At 57.9% G+C, this 23,806-nt stretch overlaps 2 protein-coding genes across 2 annotated transcripts in view; both read left to right on the top strand.

The window, feature by feature from the left end:
• IHO1 (interactor of HORMAD1 1) overlaps window positions 1-14,333 on the top strand; it is an 84,032-nt gene extending 69,699 nt beyond the window's left edge. The window contains exons 6-8 of the mRNA XM_075005949.1: window positions 1,391-1,478; window positions 8,731-8,834; window positions 11,675-14,333. Coding sequence (XP_074862050.1) covers window positions 1,391-1,478; window positions 8,731-8,834; window positions 11,675-12,964 — 1,482 coding nt within the window. The 3' untranslated portion in view covers window positions 12,965-14,333. The remainder of the gene's footprint in view (window positions 1-1,390; window positions 1,479-8,730; window positions 8,835-11,674) is intronic.
• Window positions 14,334-16,925: 2,592 nt separating this feature from the next.
• PRRT3 (proline rich transmembrane protein 3) lies at window positions 16,926-23,035 on the top strand. The gene is made up of 4 exons (XM_075005277.1): window positions 16,926-16,970; window positions 18,312-19,715; window positions 19,866-19,982; window positions 21,055-23,035. The coding sequence occupies exons 2-4, from the start codon at window positions 18,326-18,328 to the stop codon at window positions 22,665-22,667; spliced, it is 3,120 nt and encodes a 1,039-aa protein (XP_074861378.1). The 5' UTR covers window positions 16,926-16,970; window positions 18,312-18,325; the 3' UTR covers window positions 22,668-23,035.
• Window positions 23,036-23,806: the final 771 nt, after the last annotated feature.

The raw sequence follows: 23,806 nt of genomic DNA on the forward strand, positions 1-23,806 counted from the left end.
CGGGTAACAAATGGGATGGAAATCAGATGCCCAGACATCCATTCTACATATTATGTATATGGACTGGGGTGTGCTATAAAATGGGCCTAGCAGCGTCCAGTTTGGTCTTTTGTCCTCGTTCTTGTTCCTGTTCCGAGGATCCATGTTCCAGCACGCTGGCCCCAGCTCGCCAGATCTCCAATTCTCCAGTAACTAAGACCCTGTAACCTGAAATCTTGCCCCTTATGGGATGGGCTTTCAGAGACTTCCAAGAATCAACAAAGAACATTGCTGGCCTGTGTCAGTAGCTATAATCTATGCATATAAAGTATCACTTTAACAATTTTTCTCTCTAACCCTGCTGTTTCTCTCTTTGTTAATAACCCTTTTAGTATTTAGGTCTGAAGGATTTGGCAAACGTTGTTTTGGGAAAGATCCAAGTATATATTGACCAGCATAGTGGCTGGACCCTTTGTGGTCTGGAAGAGGGGAATTGTTGGTCTGGGCTGGTATAGCAGCTGGGAAGTCTGTGGGTTTGCTTGTGTGGCTTCTGGCTGGCCAGTGGGGCTGGCAGAGGTGCTTTCGAGGCTGGTTGGTTTGCCTTAGTGAGAAGGAAATCACTGCCAGGGGCTGTAAGCAGCCCAGTTTTAAGCAAAGATACCCTCATTAGATTTCCTTAGCTCTGCCCAGAAACCCCATCATATTACAGCCAGACAGTATTCTGGCAAATTTTCCAGCCTTGTGCTCACACAGTATGAGCATATTTTCTTTTTCACTGTCTGTTATTCTTAGAAGGCTGTGAATGCAGCCCTGGCCAGGACATTGGGCTAAACAATGAGGTGGAAACCAGGTGCTCAGGTGTCAAATCCGCATCCCAGAGGCTTGGAACTTGTCAATGAAATGCAGCCCACTGGTCAGGTGACCTGGGCTGAGCAAAGGAATGGAAATGAGATGCCCAGGCACCATCCCACAGGCCATGTGAATGACTGGGGTGTGCTAGCAAAACCGGTGACCAATGGCAGTCTGCCACAACAGCTCACCTAGGTCAGGTGGGGCAGATCCTCAGGGGCCTGATTGAAAGAAGAAAGGGCTTTGTCCTTGGACACAAGAGAGAACCATGAGGTGCTCCATGCACCAGCGTGCTGACTCCAGCTGGTCAGGTCTACATTTCTCCAGCAAATGAAACTACATAACCTGGAACGAACTTTTATTTATAAAAAATATTGCAGTGCATTCATTCTGTTTTCAATTGAGAACAGTGTTTGCCTTGCTGAATTGCAATATTTTAAACTACAAGTGAATACTCTTTTTGATGCCATTCCATTCAGTTTTCACAGGTTATAGCAAATGTAATGATGCAATTGAATAGATGACTGACCATGAATTTTATTATTTGTCTTGGTTTTTGCAGTTGCAGACGTGCTTGAACAAGTTTGAAGAAACTTTGGATTCAAGAAACAACTCCATTTTAGATGCCTTGGAAGCCATGTCCAAGACCTGTAAGTGCTTCTTAGAGTTCTGTTAATAGCAGAGGAGATTGTCAAACTACTAAATGTTAACGTGTTTTCTCTAAGCTGAGAAATGAGACTCGTAATGTTCCCTCACACCCTGTAGGCTCACAGGTTTGTCAGTCTACACCAGCGGTTCCCAGTCTTTTCCGGACGGGGACCCATTTTGATGACTGAAGAAGACTCGGTGACCCACAGCAATTCAAAAATGGGGGTGGGGTGGGGGTGGGGTGGCAGAGCTGTAACTAGCTAACTTTGCACCTGAGGCAAGAATACAAAATTGTGCCCCCTCCTGTTTATGTATTCACAATAGTTATTCCATAGAAAAGGGGAAGTACATTGATAAAATAATAACATTACAGTTACTGTAGTCAGTCAACTGCTCCCATTGGCTTAAACCCCACACTCAGGGGCTGGAGGAGGCTAGGGGACTCACATTGAGGGGCTAGGAGTCACTCGGGCTGAAGGGGACTAGGGAAATTACACTCGGGCTAGGAGTCACTCATGGGCTATAGGGGGCTAGGGGAGGCACAGGGACCCCCACAGCTGGAAGCCATATGGGGCGCAGAGCTACAGCTGACAGCACCAGCCACAGGAACCCCAGCCGGTAAGAGGGGAAGCCCCATCCCCATGGCTGGGAGCCTGCTGGGGCAGAGTCCTGACCCTCAGAGCCAGCTGTGGGAACCCTGGCTGGGGCCAGGGGGAAGACCCAGACCCCCCTGTGGCTAGTAGATGGCTGCAGCCAGCAGGGGACCCCCTGATATCCATGGCTGGAAGCTGGCTGGAGCACAGCCCCAGCTGGCAGTGCTGTCTGGAGGGGCCCCACGTCCTGCAGATGCTGGAAGCCAAGGAGCTGATCAGCTCTGCCCTCCCACCCTGGGACTCAGGCTCCCGCTCCCGCTCCCCTCTTACCTGGGCCGGGCCGGGCACTGCTCCTCAGATATGCAGTTCTCTGCCCTGCAGCTGAAATGGTTCTCGGTGTAACTGATTGGCTGAACTGCCTGACAGCTGCTGTTCCAATTCAGAACTTGAGACCCACTTCAGCAGCGTGAATGGCTTCTTAGTAGCCACCTGTGGAGCCACCCAGCCCAGCCAACGACCCTTTTGAAACGTATTTGCTACCCATGTTTGGGTCTCAACCCATAGGAAACCCTGGTCTACAGTCATCTTTCACTGTTGGAACCTTCATTCCCATACCAATGTATGCCATCCCTGCTCACTATTTATTGCTGTATCAAGCAGAGTTCTGAAATGTGGGTTTTTAAAGGGACAGCCACTATGTGACCTTGATTACTGTTATTAGAATATGTGGAGTACAATGACTTTTGTGGTTGGGTTTCAAGTCTTCACAATTTTCTCAAACTTCATCTGCCAGAGTTAAAATTTTCAGGTCCAGTCTGTGCTTCAGATTGTTTTTTAGGTTTGAGGGGGAAATTGTAGTCATTTTTGAAAATGAAAATGTACTTTCACCATTATAAGAAAAATGTTTCTAAGCTCATTTGTCTCTATCTAGCCCTGCAGCACTTGGGAATAGAAAGTCTTTAAAAGGAAGAGTGGTTTTTAAATGTTCAAGAGAAAATTCAGTCCAATTTGACTGAGTTATGAGCCTTTGAAAAATCATACTTTGTGATCACACGGTAGTTTATATTTTTAACATATAACCCACCAGTTTCCAAAGAGGTCTAGGTTCCACAGTGTGTGCTCAGATGGCTAGTTTTGTTACATACTAAATAGTTAAAGTGCAGTTAAGATTTTGTCTTGAGTGTAGCATGGCTTTGTAGGAGCTTTGCTTTGCTTCGCTTCATTTACTATGCACCAAAAAGTGTGTGACACCCTGCCTTATTTTTATGAATGTCTAAGGGGAATGAGAAGGAGTCTAACTCATTCCTGACACAGGTTTTACATTGCTTTGGTGACATAAAGGAGCCTTGAAGGAGTCTAATGTAATAAGAATCAGCTCAGGAAGCTTGCCACTCTTGCAAACCTCTCTTGCCCAGCGCTCAGGGTTTCTTTTGGCTCCTGCCAATGCACTGCACCTGTTAAAGGTGTGCTCTGGAGGAGCCTTTGCATCACACACAGTACCTCTTGCACAGAAATCATTTTCATGGTCTCTGGTTTTTGTTTTGTTTTGGTTTTGGTTTTTGGTAGTCCCAGAGTAATGCAAAGCAGCAGAATACACTACCCCTATTTTACCCGGGTTCTAGAAAGAGTTGGTTTATAGTTATAGTTATAGTTATATTATGAAGGTGTATGTAACATGGTATGCTCATTCCATACAGAACGGAGAAACACAGCCCCCATCCCAGAGGCAAAGATGGAGTAAGAGAAAGGGACATGTTATGCAAAAAACTAATCAGGGTGAAGACTGGCACAGTCATCTCAGTTCCTTCTTGTTTAACATACGAATTCACAATTTTCTCGAACTTCACCTGCCCCAGCTCTCGTTGATTTGTAATTCTTAACTGGCACCTTCCACAAATGCAAAATTTCTTTAACATGTTGTCATGAAATGGGTTGAGCCCTGGTATGGGTTGAGTTAAAACATTGTTCAAACTGATGTGTGTATGAGCTCTTAATTTAAGATAGCTCTGAGAGACAGTTAAGGGGCCACATGTTAAGTCAGTGGTTCTCAACCTATTAACCATGTTGGACATACTCAATACTATCTGTGTAGCCCTGAGGATGTCACATGGGCTGCAGCTGTGCGCTGAATGGGCCACAAAAGGCCGACAGGCTGCAGGTTGAGAGTCACTGCCTTAATGTGGTGCCCTCACAGCCTACACTAGGAGGAGAGGCAGGGGTAGGATCCAGAGTGACCTAGACAAACTGGAAGATTGGGTCGAAAGAAATCTGACAAGGTTCAACAAGGCCAAGTGCAGAGTTCTACATTTAGAGCAAAAGAATTCCAAGGACTGCTGCAGGCTGGGGACTGACTGGCTAAGTGGGAGTTCTGCACTTGGGGATTGTAGTGGATGAGAAATTGGAGGTGAGTCAACAGTGTGCCCTGGTTGCCAAGAGGGCTACCACCATAGTGAAGTGCATTAGTAGGAGCACTGCCAGCAGATCCAGGGATTATTCCCCTTTATTCAGCACATCTGGAGTGTCGTGTCCAGTTTGGGGGCCCCACTGCAGAAAGGATGTGAATGAATTGGAAGAAGTCCAGCAGAAGGCAATGAAAATGATTAGCAGGCTGGAGCCCATGACTGCTGAGGAAAGGCAGAGGCAGAGGGACCTGGGCTTATTTAGTCTGCAGAAGAGAAGAATGAAGGTGGATTTGATAGCAGCCTTCAATGACCCGAAGGGGGATTCCAAAGAGGATGGAGTCAGGCTATTTCTATGGTGCCCCCAGAAAGGGGAGGGATTTATCCAGAGACGAGGCAAATGCTTGAGGCGTGGTTTAGAGCTAGCTGTCAGTCTGGTCAGGATGCAATTAAGAATGGGATAAAGAGGGAAAGAAGAAATTGGCAGAGGACGAGACTTATGTGCCTGGAATGTCCATTGTGACAGAGCCAGGCCAGTGGGACTGCAGAGTAGTAGAGGACAGTTATACTGGCCATGGAGCAGTTGTCCATAACACAGGCTAGTCCAGACTAACGTGGTCACCTGACTCCATTTAACCTGCAGAGGGCCAGTTGAGGCCATTGTGCTAATGTAGTCACTGGATTGCAATTAACCTTTAGAGATTCAGTTGGGGCCGTTAGGTTAATGTGACATTTGGCTCCAATTAAGGCCCCATCTGTACTGTGTAAAAGTTACAAGAAGTCCTGTGGCACCTTAGAGACTAACAGCTATTTTGGAGCATGAGCTTTCATGGGCAAAGCCCCGCTTCGTTAAATGCAAAACATCTGTTAGTGTATAAGGTGCCCCAGGACTTCTGGTTGTGTTTGAAGATACAGACTGACTCGGCTGCCCCTGATACCTGTTCGGAAGTTCTGTCTCGAGTCAGAAGAAGTGCTGCTGAAGGACTGCAAAGTAAAATACCAACTAGCCAAAGAAGGGAGCCCAAGGTAAGGATGAAGGAAGCAGTGAGGGAGACAGAGGGGAGCCTTGGGGAAATGTACCAGCTCCAGCAGTGAAGGGAAAGCTGCCAAGAGCTGCTGCCATCAGGGCCGCTGTGCTGCAACTTGGCGTAAGAGGGTGTGCCTGAGTTCTCGCCCAATCCTCCTCATCCACTAAGGCGATGAGAGGTGAGACAGGCCTCTGTTGAGGCAGGAGGCTAAACTGCCCTTATGAAAGCCAAAGGGCAACAGAGACTGTGGGAGTCCTCCCGCCAAGCCCCTTGCTAGCCTATGATGGAAGCAGCTCAGTAGGCTGTAGCCCTGGCCCAGAGAGAGGCTATGCTCTGCTGATACAGAGCTAGTGTGTGCCTAGCTGTGTTTGGGGTGGCTGGGCACAAGTGCTAGAAGCTCTCTAGAAGTGCGGGGGGGGAATCAATGCCCAGACTGTGGCCCCGATCTGGCCCAAGGCTCCACCCCGCACTCTGCCCCGAAGCACTGCTCCTGCTCAGCCTTGTCCGCCAGGGCACTGTCCCCACTCTGCCCTTTCCTGCCGTCCACCATGTCCCCAAAACCCTGCAGGCCTGTCACTTGCTCATCTCCACCCACCCCCACCTCCCCCTGCCCCCTACTCACACGGCGGGATGGGCAGAGGGAAGGAGAGGCTTTGGGGGAAGAAGCGGAGCAGCCGCTGGGAAGAGGTAGAAAGAGGGCAGAGACTGGGGGGGGCAGAGACAGGGCAGGAAGGAGCTGCAGCACAGAAGACGAGACCACGAGGGAGCAGGGTCTCGGGGTGGCATGCGGGCAGAGCCATGGGCCGAGCACCACTGCCCCCTCTCTTCTCGGGAGCGCTGCTGCAGTGCATCTGGCACTCCTAACCCCCTTGGCAGGCTGAGTCTCCCCAAGAGCCTTACGGCCACACCCACACGTGTTTCACCAGAGGTGTTTGGCGTCAAACCCTCCTGAGTATGGACCCAGACGAGCTGCTGTGTCTGCTTCTGTGGCAAAGCCCCTGTGGGGCTGCTTTGAGAACAAGAGTCACTTCTGCAGCCTCTTGCAGTGCTTACTAGCCCCCCTCTGCTCCTGAGCACACGGTGCTTGGTGCAGCTCCCTGTCCCTGGGGAAACTGCTCCTGAAAGGAGGGGGGAGATGGGGAGTTCCCAGGGGTGTGATTCTCCTCCCAGACCTTCCTGTAGTTCAGTCTTGAACTGCTTAATCCGCTCCCTGCTCTGGGCAGCTGTCCGCTGAATCCCCACTGCTGCCAGCTTCTTTGCTCTCTGCTGGTGCACACCATCATTCCCGGGACTCTTGCTAATGTCAGATTGCTTGCTCATGTTGCACCAGTGACCAGCCACAGTCTGGCCAAGAGAAAGGGTTTCTTCGTGGCGCTGGCCATTACAAAGTCAGGAGAAGGTTTGCTCTGCTGGCAGCTTCTGCCTCTAGTACTTACTGAGCCGTGCTGGGACAGGCAGGACAAAAGGGGCTGTTCCAAGGAACTGTAAGATAATGCTGGTGGGCTCTCAGGACCTGGGCCTGAGCTGTGTCCTGGCTGAACAAGAGTGGCATTTGAACCTGAGCTCCAGTGGGACTTAGGCTCAGCCCTCTATACCTGCAGGGCTCAGGTCTAGTTAGTTAGAACTGTGTGTACATGGAGGGGAGCTTGGACTTGAACCTGTGGGTGAGCCTGGAGCAGTGAAGGCAAATTACACACACTGGAAACGTAGCCAGCAGAGAGGAAGGCAGGAGTGTGCTTTTGTAGTGGGGGTGTCAGTCCTTTTCAGTGGCAGGACAAGCAGAAGAAGAAGGACAGTGGTTCAAAATGGGTAGTAGGTTCAAAACTAATAAAAGAAAATTTTTCTTCACACAGCGCACAGTCAACCTATGGAACTCCTTGCCGGAGGAGGCTGTGAAGGCCAGCACTCTATCAAAAAAGAGCTTGATAAATTTTTGGAGGTTAGGTCCATAAATGGCTATTAGCCAAGGGTAAAGTATGGTGCCCCTAGCCTTCAGTCAAAGGCTGGAGACAGATGGCAGGAGACAAATCGCTTGATCATTGTCTTCGGTTCACCTCCTCTGGGGCACCTGGCACTGGCCACTGTCGGCAGACAGGATACTGGGCTGGATGGACCTTTGGTCTGATGCAGTATAGCTGTTCTTATGTTCACTGTGCTCATTTGATACTTGTCTGGTCTATAGAAAACCTGTAGGATTTGTGTTGTGATTAGCTATGTCTGAGTGGATTTAACTGGTGCGATGCCAGAAAGAAGGGACAGTGGGCCCCCCTGCTTTATACAGCGTAATCAAGGTATCTCTGCGAGCACCCCTGGATGCTCTAGGAACAGGCATTTGGAAGGCATGGCCCTGGGATGGGCTGCTGGCCCCAGACTGCAGAACTAAAGGTCTAGAAACAGCACCCCTGGCAGGAAGAGCGCGGTTCTGACTCAGCGCTGGAGGGCAGCAATGCATTCCTGGGGTTTGTGGGGAGGCTTGCAACAGTATTCCCGGGAGAGCAGAAAAGAGAAGGTGGCCAGGGAAAGAAGGGGAGCGGCAGAGAGAACGAGGCTCTCTTTGGAGCCCTGCTAGAGATAGACGGGAAGTGACCTGAAGGAAGTCTCCCTCTCTTCTCCTCAGCACTTCTCCTTCACATCGGGGCCCTGGGGGAAGGGCTGCTTTGTCGCTGGGAGATGGCATGAGCTCCTCTTTCACTCTTGGACCAGCAGCCCTTCTGGTTGCCAGGCTTTTCCCACTCGGGCACTGGGTCAGAATTCCAGCGCCCTTTGAGTGGCATTCCCAGGCCATGGGCTCAGCATGCCTGGTAAGACTTCAGCAGGCTTTGAGGCCTGGCATGCGATAATACAGCTCTTCAGGCGCTGCTACACCGTGCATGCTCAGAGCGCATGTGCATCGGCATCAGGGCTCACACCTGTAAGTGCGGGGTGCTTGCACTGCCTAGTACTGGAGTGCGCTTACTTCAGTGGGGCAGAATGGAGTTTGCTGTAAGGTCGATAGGGTTTTCCAGCCACACGTTGACGTTGCTTTGGCATGTTGTAGGCATTAGCAGCAGTGGGGATTATGTTAAGACTAATTATTGTCATGTAGGGGAGGCTGCTTTATTCCCTAGTTTGGTGACCTGGCTTTCAGCTGGCCAGTCCTCTGATTGCCAAAACCCCAGGAGAAGAATCCAGCACTGTTTTATGCATATTTACAAATTACAGAGTAAATGGGTTTTTATTGATTTCCCTCTTCAGTGCAAGAGATGGCCCAGTCCCAGCACAGCTCAGTGCTGGCTGCTCTGACAGACAGAAGCCAAATGGAGCAGGTGTTACTGGAGATGGAGAGGAGGCTTGTAGCTGTAAGTTCAGAAAGTCATCTCTTGTGCTGGATTTCTCCTGTTTTTTCAAAGCCATTGACTGAGCATTGGCTTGTGGCTCCCTGTGACCAGTTATAAAGGGAAAGTTACTATTCCACCACAGGGAAACATTAAAACACTGCGTCTAAGCTAACTCTGCCAGCTAGTAAGGGTGCCTTGGGCTGCCACTCAGAGTTCCCAGCCTAAAGGCTGATGTGATAGGATGGGATTTCTGGGCACAGCCACAGAAATCAATCCACGGTATCTCTGATTAAAATCTGGGCTACTCACAGCCCCAGGCTGGGATTTCCTTCTCACTAAGGCAAATCCAACCAGCCGCCACAGCACTTCTGCCAGCCCCATGGCCAGCCGGAAGCCACATAAGCAAACCCACAGACTGCCCAGCTGCTGCCCCAGCCCAGATCAACAACCTCAAACTTAAGGTGAGAGGCTCTTAAGCCTGTTTCACCCAACACTGCACAGATCCTTCCAGACCCCAAAGGACCCAGCCCCAGACGCTGGTCAATATAGACTTGGCTCTTACCCCAAGAACACGCCCACCGATTCGTTAGCTCTAATCCCTAAAGGGTTATTAATCCAAAAGGAAGACCAGGGTGAGAGAGAAGGATGGTTCCAACAGCACTTTACACGCATCAGTCACAACTACTGACGCAGCCAGTGGTGTTATTTGCTGGTTCCTGAGAGTCTCTGAACGTTCATTTCTGGTCACATAGATTCAGCCATTGGCGTGTTTGTAGACCCGGCTGCGGGGCCCACGTGCTGGACATGGACCCATGGAGACCAAAAGACAAAAGAGCCAAGATGGCCACTGCCAAGTCCACAGCATTGTTTACTCTTGTGTTGCCTCTTCGGCTCTAGTCAGGGACAAAGCCCTTCTTCTTCCCGTAGTGCCTGGCCGGGCCGGGCCGCCCCTACCTGACGCAGGGGGGCTGGTGAGGCAGGCTGCCAGGGGCCGAATCCCAGGGGACAGTTTCAGAGTTCTGAAATGGACCTACCAAACCAAAACAGCAGTCCACTAGCACTTCAAAGACTAACCGAATAATTTATTAGGTGATGAGCTTTCATGGGACAGACCCACTTCCTCAGACCATAGTCAGAGCAGAAGAGACTCTGTCCCATGAACCCTCACCACCTAATAAACTATGTAGTCAGCCTTTAAAGTGCCACTGGACTGCTTTCTGTTTTGCTAGAGTATAGACTCGCACGGCTCTCTCTGTTACTGTTCTGAACTGGGCCTGTTCCTTTGCTCCAGCCCAGGTCACTTGACCACTGGGCGGAATCCCTTGACAGGTCCCAAGCACCTGGAATGTGGATTCAGTGACTGAGCACCTGGTTTCCACCCTATGGTTCAGCCCAGTGTCCCAGCTGGGGCTGAGCTCACACCTTCCGTTGTGAGGCTCTGCACTGAAACATTGTCTAACGCCGCTACAGAGCTAAAGTCTGATACCTGATACAGACATGCGAGTAGCACATATCGATTCAGGGCATCATCAGCTTTCAATAGACCCCTCGCACCTCCCTCCTGGCACGATATTTGGGGCCAATAGTCACATTGGGCATTAAAATGGCTTCCAGATCCAATATGAAAGTCCAGCCCTGTGACAGCTGATCAGGAGCTTTTGTTTGCCAGCCTAGCGGGTGCCACTCAGAGGAGAAAGCACATCACCCTGCTGGATGCTCCATTCGTCGGTGCTGGGGGGAAGCCGTGCTCGGGAAGGGCCTGCTACCTGGCAGGCTGGAGATTGCTGGTGCAGTGCGTCCCTGATAAAGAGGGATGGGTGTGCTCCTCCTGGAAAACAAAAACAAAAAACAAAGCAGCACAGATGTAGCACTTCACAGACTGACAAAATGATTTATTCGGTGGGGAGCTTTCGTGGGTGTGATGGGATTCGGGGTCCCCCAAGCTCTGCACCCCATCTGCAGGCAGGAGTGACTCTCGCTCAGCAGGAGAACAGCAGCTTTATGAGCTGACAGCATTGTACAGAGGAGTCACTGCAGCCGGCAGAGACAGCCAGTCAAATCCATGTTGGGGATAGGAGGCCCCGAGGGGCCCCCAGAGCCGGGGCCTGGCCCCCTCCTTTGTCTCTGTCTCTCCTAGCCCAGACTAACTGCTTCCAACTCCCAGTTCCAATTCAAACCCCTCAGGCTCCACCTCCTCCTTTGTCTGCAGTACAAAGGTGTTACCTGGTCATCAAGGTTACCCTCAGCAGGAGACCCCCAACCTCTGTGAGCCCCCCCCCCACACACACAGAGGTATCCCCCACTCCATCACAGTGGGACAGGCCCACATCTTCAGATCCAGGATCTGTCCCATTAAAGCTCATCACCGAATAAATCATTTTGTCAATCTTTGAAGTGGTACATTTCTGCTGCTTTGTTGTGTTGGAGTACAGACTAACATGGCTACCTCTTTGTTCCTATTCTCCTGGAAAGTTAGTGTTGCGTGCTGTCAGCTCAGGCAGGGCCTCAGTGAGAGAAGAAGGGATTTATAGGGAGCAAAATATGATGTCATAAAGGTACAGGACGGAAATTTCCAAGTTTAAGCTGCTAGAGGGAGCTGGTTTCCCAGGAGGCCTGGCAGTGTGTGTTTGTGGCAAGCGGTAAGCCACAGGAAGAAGTGGTATGTTGCCTTTGTGAGGCCAGGGTGACACCACAATGAACAGGAAATTCACCCTCCCAAAGAGAGGCTACCATCGGTGCTACACAGAAATAAGCAGACTGCTGATGCTTGGGTTGGCTAAGATTTGATATTAAAGGGGTATGGTTTGAATGTTACTGATAGAGTTTAACAGTCTGCCTGATTTTTCTACTACTTTCCCCAGAAAGATGTGGAGCTTTTAGATGTGAAATCCAATTTACAGTTACTGAAGGAGAGTCTGGAAGTACTAACATCTCAGCAGAATAAGCAGCATCAGAAGCTATGTGAGCAGCTAAATCACCTCCCGGTCCCCAGCATCTTAGCTGAGCTGCAGACATTCACTTCCACTTCCAGGTTTCCCAGCTGTGTAAAGGATAACACATCCCAGACCTCTCCAGACAGATTACAGGACCGCCGTGTTCTCAGTCCAGAGGGAACGCACTGTCAGAGGGTTTGTAGAACAAGTTTGCTTCAAACTCAGCTGCACACCAGGACGTTGGCAAACAGCCCTGGAGAGTCCCATACGAAGAATCACACAGCTACAAGTGACCCACACGGGAGTGACTTAAACACAGCTGCTGGAAGGGGAGCCACTCGCACAACTAGAGCTTTGCGAGGCAAGGCAAACATGACTACACAAGAGGTGAAGTCTGCTGTAGTAAAACAACTGCCTGCTGGCAGCCCACCAGATGCCTGCTGCTCCAATGCTGAGGTTTCTGGGACCAGTCCTGAGACAGACCGGCTGCTTATTCAAAACATGCCTCCTGCCACACCATTGAGGAAAGCAATCAGAAAAGACTTTAACGGAGTCAAACCTGTGACACCTTTACAACAAAACCAGACCCATCTTTGCCACTGTCCTGTACAAAACAATATGGCTAGACAAAGGCACAGAGACCTTGCTACAGCCAGCATGATGCATAGCCCAGTTCTCGGAAACAGACTGAAAAAAGAAAAGTCAAAAAAACCCCACAGGAGTAAATTAACAGTGAGGAAAAGAATGTACGTTCCTAAGAAAAACGGAGACCTTTCCAAGGGTCCTAACAGTGGTCTGAAGAGAAAAATGAGCAGCAGGTGGCTGGAGTCGGCGGGTTCCAGACAAAATTACTCTCCCCAAGATAAAGTTATACTTTGTTTGGAGGACTCTGACTCAGGGTCTTCAGCTGCCCATCGACACAGGAAGAAAGCAGACTCCTTGCCCATGCTCCATGCCCAGGACAATGTGAGACAGCCTGCAGCCAAGAGAAAAGGAGTATTGGGAAGGGAGAGGCGAGTGGACATCTGCAATACCAAACAGACTCTCTGTTTCTGGGATTGCTCTCCTTGGGAGAGTGGCCTAAGGAGTGAAGACCAGAGGAGCTGGTTCAATGGCCCATGCACCGTGGTTTCTAAGAAATTGTGTCTTTCTGTTACCCCAGCCCAGCGTAAGAACACGTTTTGCTCCTTACTTTTGGACAGTGATTATTCTGACTGATGTTTTCAGGCAATGGTCCCAGTGCAGAACACCAGCGTGGCTAACTCAGTCCAGTCCCTGTCTGGAGGGAGAAGTCTCTCTCATACTCCTGGCAGCCCCCTCTGGCAATAGACAAGGTGCATCCAGACCTAAACTGCATTGAAGGGCCATTGGCAAGCTCTGTGCAGTGTAATGATAATATGCTGCTGTGTTCTGTCCAGAAACAAGGTCTGTGCCAAGGCCTCCCATTCACCTGGGAAAGACAAGCTGCTCTTTATTCTATGTCTGCATACGTTTGTGTGTCCTGGCTCTTAGCAGACATGCCATGGTTCTCTGATTGTTGTCATCTGTGCTCAGCAGAAGCACCTGTGAGGCTAGCCTACATTCCCACTAGTGGGGGCACTGCAGAGAGCCCCTATCTGCTCTTAAGCTACCTAGATGCTGAATGATTTTAAAGAGCTATGCAGTGTCTGGGGCCTGGGGCCTTATTTCCAGGGTTTCATTCTTTCTCTTTAGAGTGGTTCAGGTGGTTAAGGCCCAAACCCTGATCGCTCTGAGATGAATGGGAGTGCTTCTGATTCTTCACCCAGTTAAGATTACTTCACTGTCTTTTGCCCTGTTGTGGGCAAAGGTACCCTTTGTGTGGAAAACAGCCCTCCGATCTTGCTGTGTTCACTAGTTAGAACATTTCTTCTCCTTTCTGACTTATTTCTCTAGCCACTCTATTCAATTTTAGTCTCACTTGTGCTCATCTGCATCTGTGAGCTAATCAAGAACTTCATCTTATGTGTTTCTAGTGTAATAGGTTCTCACGGAACAGCCTAGAAAGGACACTCATAAATAAGATGCCAAAAAAACCCCATTGTTTCTTCCAGTTTTCTTTTAAAAGACTTGAGTATTTTGGATTAACAGTGCTATCCAATGCACAGATTGTAGGGCCAGAAGGCACTGCTGGGGTCACCAGTTCTGACCCCCAGCATAACACAGGCCATAGAATTACAGCAGGGAACTCTGCACCAAGTCCTTAGCTTGATGGGACTACAGCAGCTTTTTCAGAAGGACATCCTGGCTCAAGTTTAAGTTGTGATTAAGTATTTGTATTACATTTGATTTCATATTCAGGGTTGCTCTGACAAATGAGACACTTCAGTCTGGTGTCGTGAATATAAATAGCCTCGTTTGGTCATTTCAAAATAAAAAGACCCCAGTTAACGCTTACTTGATTATCATGTCCATTTCTTCACAAGGGTCTAATTTCTGGGTAATGATTTCAGGGGAGAAGTCCATATGCTTGTACTTCTGTGAGTTAACCAATGCATTTTCGCTAGGTTGTCTCTTAGAGACTACGGGCTCAGGGTAATTCAGTTTGATGCAGCTTGTCTGATATCTAATGAAGATGGATAACGTCACTGTTCACAATTCTGTGTTAATGCTTTTTGGTAAACTGCTGGCTGACTTGTCCAACCAGGGTGGCAGCAGCCTCTGAGGAGCTGACGTGTCTCAGAAGGTGACAGCAGCAGAAAGATTAAGCCAGTCTCCTAGGTCAGTGCAGCAGGGGTGGCAAGGTGTACCTCACGGGCATAGATACCTGGCCGGTGAGCTCACAACGCCTGGAAGACTCTCATTTACACGGCTATGAAGAGCCACCTCCGTAGCCAGGATTTGGCGCACATCAGATGTGCGAGCACGGGGGCATGCTGGAGGGGCAGAGCGTGCTTACCCACAGACATGGTTGCCACCAAGCAGTCACCCAAACGTGATGGCAGTCAATAGCATGGTTAAATTTCACTGCTGCAGCGCCCCTGGGGACACCAGTGTTACCACAGCAGCTGTCCTCCTTCAGTTGTCCTGGCCATGTAATCCCACAAGGCTTCTGCACTCTGCATGCTTTGACCCCTCAAGCACTGACTCTGTCACTGTCAAGCTTCAAACAAAGACCTTCCTCCTGCAGGGGGCAGCTGCAGAGGTGGTGCTCTGGGGCCCTCAGCTTGGCCAGGCACCCCAGCTTCCGGTGACAAGGGCCCGAAGAGAACAACAAAAATATAATTAGAATAACGTAAATTGAGTGACTTCTTTTCTGCCTCAGATTCCCTTGAGAGCACAAAGGGATTGTCATGGCTGTCCCTGGGGGCTGCAGCATCTCCACGCGCCCGAGGCTGAAGAACAGACACAGATGCAGGTCCTTAGCGAACAGCCAGGCTCCCAGCACTTCCTCGTTCCGTGAGCACTGTCCACCCTGTGTGCTGAGTGCGGCAGGGCTGGGGGAGAAATCGTTGGCGGTCTCCTCATTGCAAGTGGTATCACATGCACAAGGCAGCCCAGCTCTGTCTCTGCCTACCTCGTGGGCGACTGGCTCTGCTCCCTTACCATACTTGGCGGGTGTTCTTTTTCTTCTGGTGCGTAAGGTGGTGCTATAATGCAACAGGTGCCCGAGACTGTTCTCAAACTGGGCCTCCCCACAGGGCTGCTGCCCATCCAGCAGCCCCTGAAGAGGTGAGAGCACAGCTGGCAGGGCCTGGCAGCAGCTGGAACAGGCAGTGAGCCTGGGGCACTCGCTGAGCCATTTTATAGCCCGCATGGCTACTCAGGCAGAGGGTGTCAGCGGCTCTCCTAGAGAGCTTAGCATTACTCAGCACTTGATAGCTGCAAAGGGCAGCTCCCGCTGAGCTCTGCTGCAGGGCCGCCTTGAAGGTGTGTGCTCGACCTGCGCAGCCCTGCAGCTGCGCCCCAGCTCACTCCGAGCTCGCACCAGTGTGTCTCCAAGGTAGAGTCCCCAGCGGCCTGGTCACTGTGTCCCTGCTGGGCAAAGCTGGGCCTCATGGAGAGACGGGCAGAGTGACAAGGCTCCTGCCCCGTGAGCCTGCATAGCGGAGCAGGCGCAGGCAAGGATGCAGGGGGAAGGAGAGGAGACAGGCAGGGTTCTGAGTCCAAGCCAAGAGAGGCTCTTCTCCTGCCCCTTTGCTAGCCGCAAAGCCCCTGGCAAGCTCATCAGCCACCTCAGGCAGGTTATACACTGCGTTCACCCTGCACCCGTACAGGCTGCTGCAGCTCAGTAGTCACCCCCAGCGCGCAGGTGCTGCCTCTGGTGGTGCTGGGGTGTGGAGCAGGGCCAGGGACAAGAGGGGACCCCACCAGTCAGCTCCTTCAGCCAGACCCGTCCGCCCTCCAATGCAGCAGGCGGCAGGGAGTCAGGGGACAGAGCGAGCAGTGACATGATGGGAAGAGGTGGGGGGGGGGCAGGGATTTGGCAGCAGGGCCCAGGGTTGGGTACGACCAGTCAGTGGCTGCACACAGACACCCCAGTGTCACTCTGCCCGGGGGGGGGGGCAGACAGGATCTGCCCCCGGGCAGCTCTGCTGCTCTGCCTCCGTCGCTCCTGCCAGGGGAGGTGGGATGCGCGCCGGACAGGCTGCGGTTCAGGGCCCTGGCTCTCGGTGCCCTTGGCCTGGAAACGGCTCCCATGTCACTGCCTGCTGCTGAGGGCTGCCTGCCCGGGTCTTCGCCGCCCTACAGCCAAGGAGTTATGCAGCCTTGTGGCTCTCTCCAGTGGGGCCTGGCTTGGTCACTCAGGCTTCTCTGGGCACCCAGCGACCAAAGGGCTGGTACCCGCTGTTCCTGCCCGCGGGGGGGGGCAGACGGGCCGTGCCGGGGGGACCTGCCCCTGGTATGCAGCGGGGGGCCTGGCCCGGACCGCGGGGGGGGGAACCTGCCCCTGGGGTGCAGCGGGGGCCTGGCCCGGACCGCGGGGGGGGACCTGCCCCTGGGGTGCAGCGGGGGCCTGGCCCGGACCGCGGGGGGGGACCTGCCCCTGGGGTGCAGCGGGGGCCTGGCCCGGACCGCGGGGGGGGACTTGCCCCTGGGGTGCAGCGGGGGCCCACCCGGGTCTGTTCTGGTCCCGACTGCGTCTCTCCCCCCCGCGCGGGGGTCCGCTCCTGCTGAGCCCACGTGGCTCGTGACTAGCGCAGGGCACGTGAGCGGAGCGGGCCGAGCCGGGCCGAGCCAGCAGCGGGGACCGCGCCGGGCCCAGGTGAGGGGCGGGGGGAGCCCGGTCCGGTCCGCGCTGCGCTCCTGGGGCGGGGGACATGGGGGCTGCGGCCCGTAGGTCCCGGTGAGGTCTCCGAGCATCGCGGCCCCCGGCGTCTCTCCGGCCCGGGCACAGCTCAGCGCTCGGCCTCCCCCCCACGCGTGAGGCAGAGGGTCCCCAGCGCCCGGCCTCCCCCCCACGCGTGGGGCAGAGGGTCCCCAGCGCCCGGCCTGCCCCCCCCCCCGCGTGGGGCAGAGGGTCCCCAGCGCCCGGCCTGCCCCCCCCGCGTGGGGCAGAGGGTCCCCAGCGCCCGGCCTGCCCCCCCCGCGTGGGGCAGAGGGTCCCCGGCGGAAGCGGTGGCCCCGGAAGGCTCATGACGATGTTCTCCGGCTCCCCTCCAGCCCAGACGGGCCCCGGGCTCGTAACCTGTCCGCGCTGGGCGGGCTCCTCCAGCTGCCCGCGGGCGATGCTCGCTGGGCTCTCCCCAGCCGGGCACATCTTTCCCAGCGGGCTGCCCGCAGCGCTGAGCCTGGAGCCCCGCAGAGCCGGGCAGCCCCCTCCTGGCTCTGCCAGCCCCGAGCCTGGCCCAGCCTGGCCGTGCAGCTCGGTGCCTCGCCAGTGCCAGGCCAGTGCCCTGCTGCTGGGGCTTGGCTTCTGGCCCCGCTGTGGGGTGCCCAGGGCGCCCCGCTGGCACAGAGCCAGCCCGCCCTGCCGCTTCACTGTGGCTTGCTGTGGGCCCTGCCTGGCTGGCAGCGGTGCCGACCCTCAGACGGGCAGCAGAGGGGGCATGGGCTGCTGGCTCTGGCCTCCCGGGCTAGCTCTGGGGCTGGGGGTGCTCGGAGGGGTGACGTGTGGGGCAGAGGGGGAACCCACACAAGGGCAGGGCCAGAGGCAGTGGTGCCTGGTAGCTCAGCCATGGTGCTGGGCCCCACAGCCAGGGCTCCGGCCCCACCCTGTGCCCCCCTGTCCTGAGACACCCCCGAAGGACGAGGCCAGGCGAGCAGGGAACTGCCCAGCCAGCAATCCCTCGGGAGCAGGGCTTGGGACGTGGCTGTGCCAGGGCACCGCAAGTTTACAGGGCCCCGACCCCTTGGCCCCGTCGTGTGTCAGCTGCAGGGCCTGACTCTGCCCCCTCCCTGCCCGCTCTCTCTGGCCCTGCTGCTGCTGCTCTGCTGCTGGCTGGACACAGAGTGGGGCTGCCCAGCCCTGGGCGTCCTCCCCCCATCCCCAGAGTGGGGCTGCCTGGGCCCTGGGTGTCCTCACCCCACCCCATTCCCACAATGGGGCTGCCCGGGCCCTGGGTGCCCTCCAGCCCAGCTCCCTCTCCCTTCCCTTCCCTTGCAGGGTGAAGAGCTCCCATGGCGGCTGCGGTGCAGCTCCTCGCCTGGACGCTGCTCCTGGTGCTGGCGCGGCTCCCAGCCTCGGCGCGGGCGCAGCCGTCCCACAGCGGGGGCCAGGCCAGGCTGCTGGCTGCAGGAGCGTCCCCGAGAGCGGGCTGGGTGCCAGAGCTGGCTGGGCGGCTTTCTCTGGGCGGGCCTTTCAGAGAGGCTCTCCGGCCTCGCCAGGCTCTGCCCGCTCTCGGCTCCGTGGCCCTGGCTGCCTCTGGGCACGGCCTGCTGTTCGGCAGGGCTGGGGGGCCAGAGGAGCGGTGGCGAGGCTCCAGGAGGGCCCCCTCTGAACACACCCTGGCCCCAGCAGGAAGCTCCGCTCACTTGCCCCTGCCCCTGGGGGCTGACGACCTTCTCCAGACGCCGGAGGGGCCCCAGGCTGCAGGACCAGCTGCCACTAGGAGGCCCGGGGGCCCTGGCCCAGCTGCTGCCACGTTCCTGGGACTTGCTGGGCGAGGTCGGGGGAGCTGCCCCTTCTCCTCCAGGCCTGGCTCCGGGGGGTGCAGCACCGCCAGCAGTGGGGGTCACAACCCACTGCCCTCTGGTTGGCCTCTGAGAGCCACAGGCAGCTCGGGGGCCATGGGGAGCAGGGAGCTGCACTCGGAGCCCCCCAGCCTGGCCAGGGCAGGGGGCGGGCTGGGCAGGGCTGGGCAGGACAAGCCTGGCACAGCCAGGACACCGTGCCCGAGGCCCACCGTCGCCTGGACGACCCAGCCAGGCTGGAGAGCGCAAGCCAGCAGAGCCGAGTGGCAGTGGGCAGCCGCCAAGGAGCCTGGCAGGGCAGGTCACGGGGGACAACTGGGGGATGTGCCCCAGAAGGGCACCCAGGGAGCAGGCCAGGCTGCCCCCACCCTGGGCCCCTCCCTCCCATGGGGCAGGGGCCTAACCTCTCCCACATGGAGCGATGCCCTGGGGCTGCCCCCGCACCCCACTGACTGGCGCAGCCGGCCCTGGCCAGAGGGGCCCTGGCTCCCTGCAGCCAGTCCAGCACCCACACCTGCTGGAGCCGGGGGTTCGGGGGCCAGGGGGTGGCCTGGCCCTGCTCCTGCTCCTGCTCCTGCTCCTGCTCCGCTGAGCGCTGGCCAACCAGAGCTCCCAGCAGGCCTGGTTCTGGCGCGGGCTGTCCCTGTACAGGGGAGCCCCACCTGGGGAGCCTCTGAGGGGGCCGTGCTGGAAGCCAGGGCCCTGGCCTGGACAGAGGGGCTCTTGGCTCATCAGAGAAGCGCTCGGCGGGTGCTGCCTGAAACCTCGACCCAGCCACCGCAGGCCCCTGGGACGGCTGCTCCTGGCACTGAGCAGGGCTCAGCACTCCCTCCCACCACGCCCAGAGCGTCGCTCGCCGCAGCGCCTCATCGCCCAGGTACGTGGCGGGAGCCCCCCTGGCCCTACCCCCCCCCCCCGGAGCGCAGGGCACGCCCACCAACCTCCCGTCACCCCAGGCTGGGGACTTGCCCGCACCCCTGGGTGTGGCTGTGGCCACCTGAGGGCCTGGCCCTTGGCTGTCTTTCAGGGGCTGCAGCAGATGAGCTGGGGTCCCTGCAGCAGGTCCAAGGAGCTGTGGCCCCAAGGACCCCTGTGAACGCTACGTCCTCAGCCAGGCCGACAGCACTGGGCACCGGGCATGCAGGTGAGGGGCAGCTGGCACCAGCCCCAGCTGGGCAGTGGGTACCTTGGGCCTGCCCAGCCCCATGGGCCAGAGCCCTCAGCCGCCCTCCGGGGCTGCTGGCACCCAATGGCTCAGGGCTCCCCGCGGGCACTGACAGGTGCCGGGGGCACTGGTGCCCACAGAGGAGCCAGGCTGGACGCTGGGGGTGGGGGCAGGGAGCAGCGGTGTTGGGCTGGGGCTCACTGGCAGTGTCCGTCAGGGCATGTGCTAGACCCAGGGCTGGCTGGCCTGGAGCTGCACCCTGGGGAGGGGCCTGGCGCCTGCCGGCGCTTGGCTCTGCTGCAGTGCGCCTAGAGGCCTGGCGGGCGGGTGCCCCCCCCACCGCGAGGGCAGCGCTCTGCCCAGAGCCCTCAGGCAGCTGCAGACGGCAGGGCAGGGTGGAGCTGGCCCAGTGCGCCTGGGGCTGAGCAGGGGCGGGGGGGGGGGGGGGGAACAGAGCTGCTCCCCCCTCCCCCCCGCTCCGATAGCCACTGGGGCACGTACCCCCCCCCCCCCCAACGTGCCACCTCTGTCTGCTGGGGCCCCTGCTAGGCCACCTCTGGCCTTCTGCCAGCTCGGCCGTTGCCCACCTCACCTGCTCCCCAGGTGTGCCACAGCCCCTGCCCCTCAGCCCCGCCCCATCCGACCTGTTCCCCGCCCCCCCCATTCCCACCTGCAGCTCCTATCTGCCCAGCCCTGCCCCATCCGGCCCCCATCAGGCCAGTGCCCCCCACTCCCGCCCACAGCCCCAGCCCCGGCAGCATCCTTCCCCCTTCGTGCCTGTGCTGGCGGTGAATGCAGTGGGATGAGCGTGGAGTGGGGGAGGGTGCAGGGCCTGGCCCAGAGTCACGTGCAATGGCTCCGCAGTGGGGGCTGACCCCCCCTCCCCAGCCTGGCACGCGGGTGTGCCCTGCGGCTGCCCCGGCCCGTGCCAGGTGGGGCCCAGCTGCTTTGCCGGAGGAGCGCGGCACCGGCTGCAGGGAGCCGTGGCAGCAGCAGGGTTTGCGCCTGCACGTGCTCTGCCTGCGTGACGGATGCCCCTTGCTCTTTGCAGCTGCAGACGCAGCCAGGACCCGGCCCCCGGCCCCTCCGCGGCGAGGCCTTGTCAGAGTCACCACCCAGCGCGCTCTGCAGCGCCCCTCCGAGCCTGGGCCCAGCCTCCCGGCCTCCGGCCTGCCCTGCCCCCATGCCGGCGACGCCTGCAGCCCCTTGCAGCCCAACCGCACCCTGCTGCGCTGGGCAGACCTGCAGCGCACGCTCAGCCTGGCCTGGCCCATGCACGTCTACGGCACCAGCGCCCTTTTCCTGCTGCTCAGCCTGCTGTGCGCCAGCAGCCTGCTGGGCTCGCCCGGCCGGGGCCTGCCCCACACCCAGGGCGCCTGGGCCCTGCTGCTGGGCGTTGGCCTGCTGCGGGCCTCCTTCCTGCTGGCCGACCCCTACGGCACCAGGGCCCGGCTGCCCGGCCCTGCCCTGCGGCTGCTGTACAACGCCCCCTTCCCGCTGCTGCTCAGCGCCTTCGCCCTGCTGCTGCCGCCCCCGGCCCTGCGGCGCCTGCCCCTGCTGGCAGCGCTGGCCTCGCTCCACAGCGCCCTGCTGCTGGCCACAGACCTGCTTGTGGCCCCGCTGAGCCCCCGGCTGGGCATGGGGCTGCACCTGCTCTCCTGTGCCTGTGGCGCCGCCCTCCTGCTGGCCCCCCTGCTGGCGTCTTGGCAGCTGCGGCGGGCCCAGCATGGGGCGCCCAGGCTTGGCCCCAATGCAGGGGTGCTGGTGGGATGCAGCGTCCCAGGGTTGCTGTGCTGCGGGCTGCAGGCCTATGGGGCCCTGTGGCTGGGGGGGGCGCTGGGCCCCCCTGGGGAGTTCTCCTGGCCCTGGTGGTTTGTGCAGCTCTGGTTCCGCATTGGCGAGCTGCTGCTGGCCTTTGCCCTGTGCTTCGTGGCCTCGCGGCCTGTCTGCCAGCCCCATGGCACTGCCAGCCACAGCTGCTGGGCCAAGCTGCGCCGCTATCTCTGCGCCCAGCCCCATGGCACGTACGCCTGGGCCCCTGGTGGAGCAGAGCGGCCGGCTGGCCGCAGCCACCAGCACCTGCAGGCGCCAAAGGACAGCAGCGAGCCAGAGGCCCCATCTGCCAGGGACTCGCCCAGCGCCAGCCCCACACGCCCCCCGGCCTGCGCCTGCTCCCAGGCCTCGGCGCCATCCCTGAGCGAGCTGGAGTTCCGCCCGCCCTCGCCCATCAACCTGAGCCGCAGCATCGACGCAGCCCTCTGCCGGGAGCACCTGCTGCGCGACAGCCTCTTCAGTCACTGCAGCCTGGCACGCCAGGACTCCTGCTCCTCCCTGGGCCAGGGCACCGCCCTCCCCCCCGGGGCCCGGCTGCGCCGCTGCGGCTCGCTCGGGGAGCTGCCGCCCGCCGAGGGCACCATCTCGGGCAGCTCCCTCGGTAGCTTCTCCAGGGGCTCCCTGACGCTCAGCTGGAACCCCTGGCGCCACGGCCACGCCTCGCTGGAGAGCCTGCCCCTGGAGGAGCTGCCCGGGCAGGCCCCACTGCTGCCCCCCCAGGGCCCTGCAGTCCCGGCTGGAGACTGCACAGGCGATGCCCGGAGGCGCTTCCTGGCGCTCAGCAAGCAGGCGGATTCCCGGAGCCTGTCGAGTGACACCATCGAGCTGTGAGGGACGGGGCAGCGCTGCTCCAGGGCGGCCGGCAGGCACCCTTTGGGCTCGGCCCTGCCCGTGCTGCCGGAGCTGTGCCAGTCCAGACTGGACAGGGCTTTGCTGGGGGGCAGGACCTGCACCAGCCTGGAGCAGGCAGGACTTGGGGGCGGGGATCACAGGCTCTGCCAGCCCAGAGCAGGCAGGACTTTGCTTGGGGTGGTGGGGGGGAATCACAGGCTCTGCCAGCCCAGAGCAGGCAGGACTTTCCCAAGACCTGGCTGCAGGTGCACCACCACCACCAGTGGGGCAGAAGCCGGGGCTATGCCGAGGACCGGGGTGGGGGATGCTTACCCAGCCAAGCCCCAGGAGGTGAAGCCCCAGGGCATCAGGGCTGGTGTGGTTGTGCCAAAGGACTCCAATAAACGTGCTCTCACCGTGCCCCGCAGCTGGCACCTGTCTTACGCCACTGGGGCCCTGCCCTGGGGTGCTGCTCTGCCCATTGCAGGGGTCCCCCTTCCTGCTGGGCTGCCACCTGCACATCGGGGTGGGGGCAGCAGCTGATCAGTGCTGCACATCCCCCCCACCACTAGCAGGTGGGGTGTTGCTGGGGCAATGCCCCCCCCTCCCCAGCCACAGCCCAGGCAGACAGTGCAGGGTGAACGCTTTATTGTGCAGCTCCGTACAGGGCACAGCGGGACCCAGAGCCCCCAGTCCAGCACCCCGGGGACACCCCCCCCGCCCCATCCTCTGCCCAGGCCCATCCACAGGAGGGCAGACCCCCACCCTGCGGGGCACACAGGCCGGCCCAGGCCACCCTCCAGTGGCAGGCCCATGGCAAAGGGGCCACTCGGCCAGGGCTGCGCTGGTCAGGCCATTCAGCGCGCTGGCTTACGCCCCCGAGCAAGGTGGGAGCTGGGGGGCGTTTCACACCTCTCCCAGCCCCACCCAGCAGCAGCACCCTGCCCCAGCCTGCACCCCACTGCCAAGGACCAGGCAGGGCCCCCCAGCACAACCCAGGGCTGAGCTCCAGCTCCCAACCCAGCTGCCCCGGCACCCCCCTTCCCTCTCCCGCCCCAGGGCAGGGGAGCACGGCAAGGCCTGTTCACCCATCTCAGCCTGCACCTGTCTGCAGCAGGGCACCCATCCAGCAGTTGGGC

This window comes from Carettochelys insculpta, chromosome 11 (assembly GCF_033958435.1).
Source record: "Carettochelys insculpta isolate YL-2023 chromosome 11, ASM3395843v1, whole genome shotgun sequence".
NCBI lineage: Eukaryota > Metazoa > Chordata > Testudines > Carettochelyidae > Carettochelys > Carettochelys insculpta.

What these genes read in the sequence shown, in the direction of transcription:
- PRRT3 (XM_075005277.1), top strand. Translation starts at nt 18,326, where the DNA reads ATGGCGGCTGCGGTGCAGCTCCTCGCCTGGACGCTGCTCCTGGTGCTG. An exon ending in CGCAGCGCCTCATCGCCCAG is followed by an intron (nt 19,716 to 19,865) that starts GTACGTGGCGGG and finishes GCTGTCTTTCAG; the next exon opens with GGGCTGCAGCAGATGAGCTG. An exon ending in ACTGGGCACCGGGCATGCAG is followed by an intron (nt 19,983 to 21,054) that starts GTGAGGGGCAGC and finishes TGCTCTTTGCAG; the next exon opens with CTGCAGACGCAGCCAGGACC.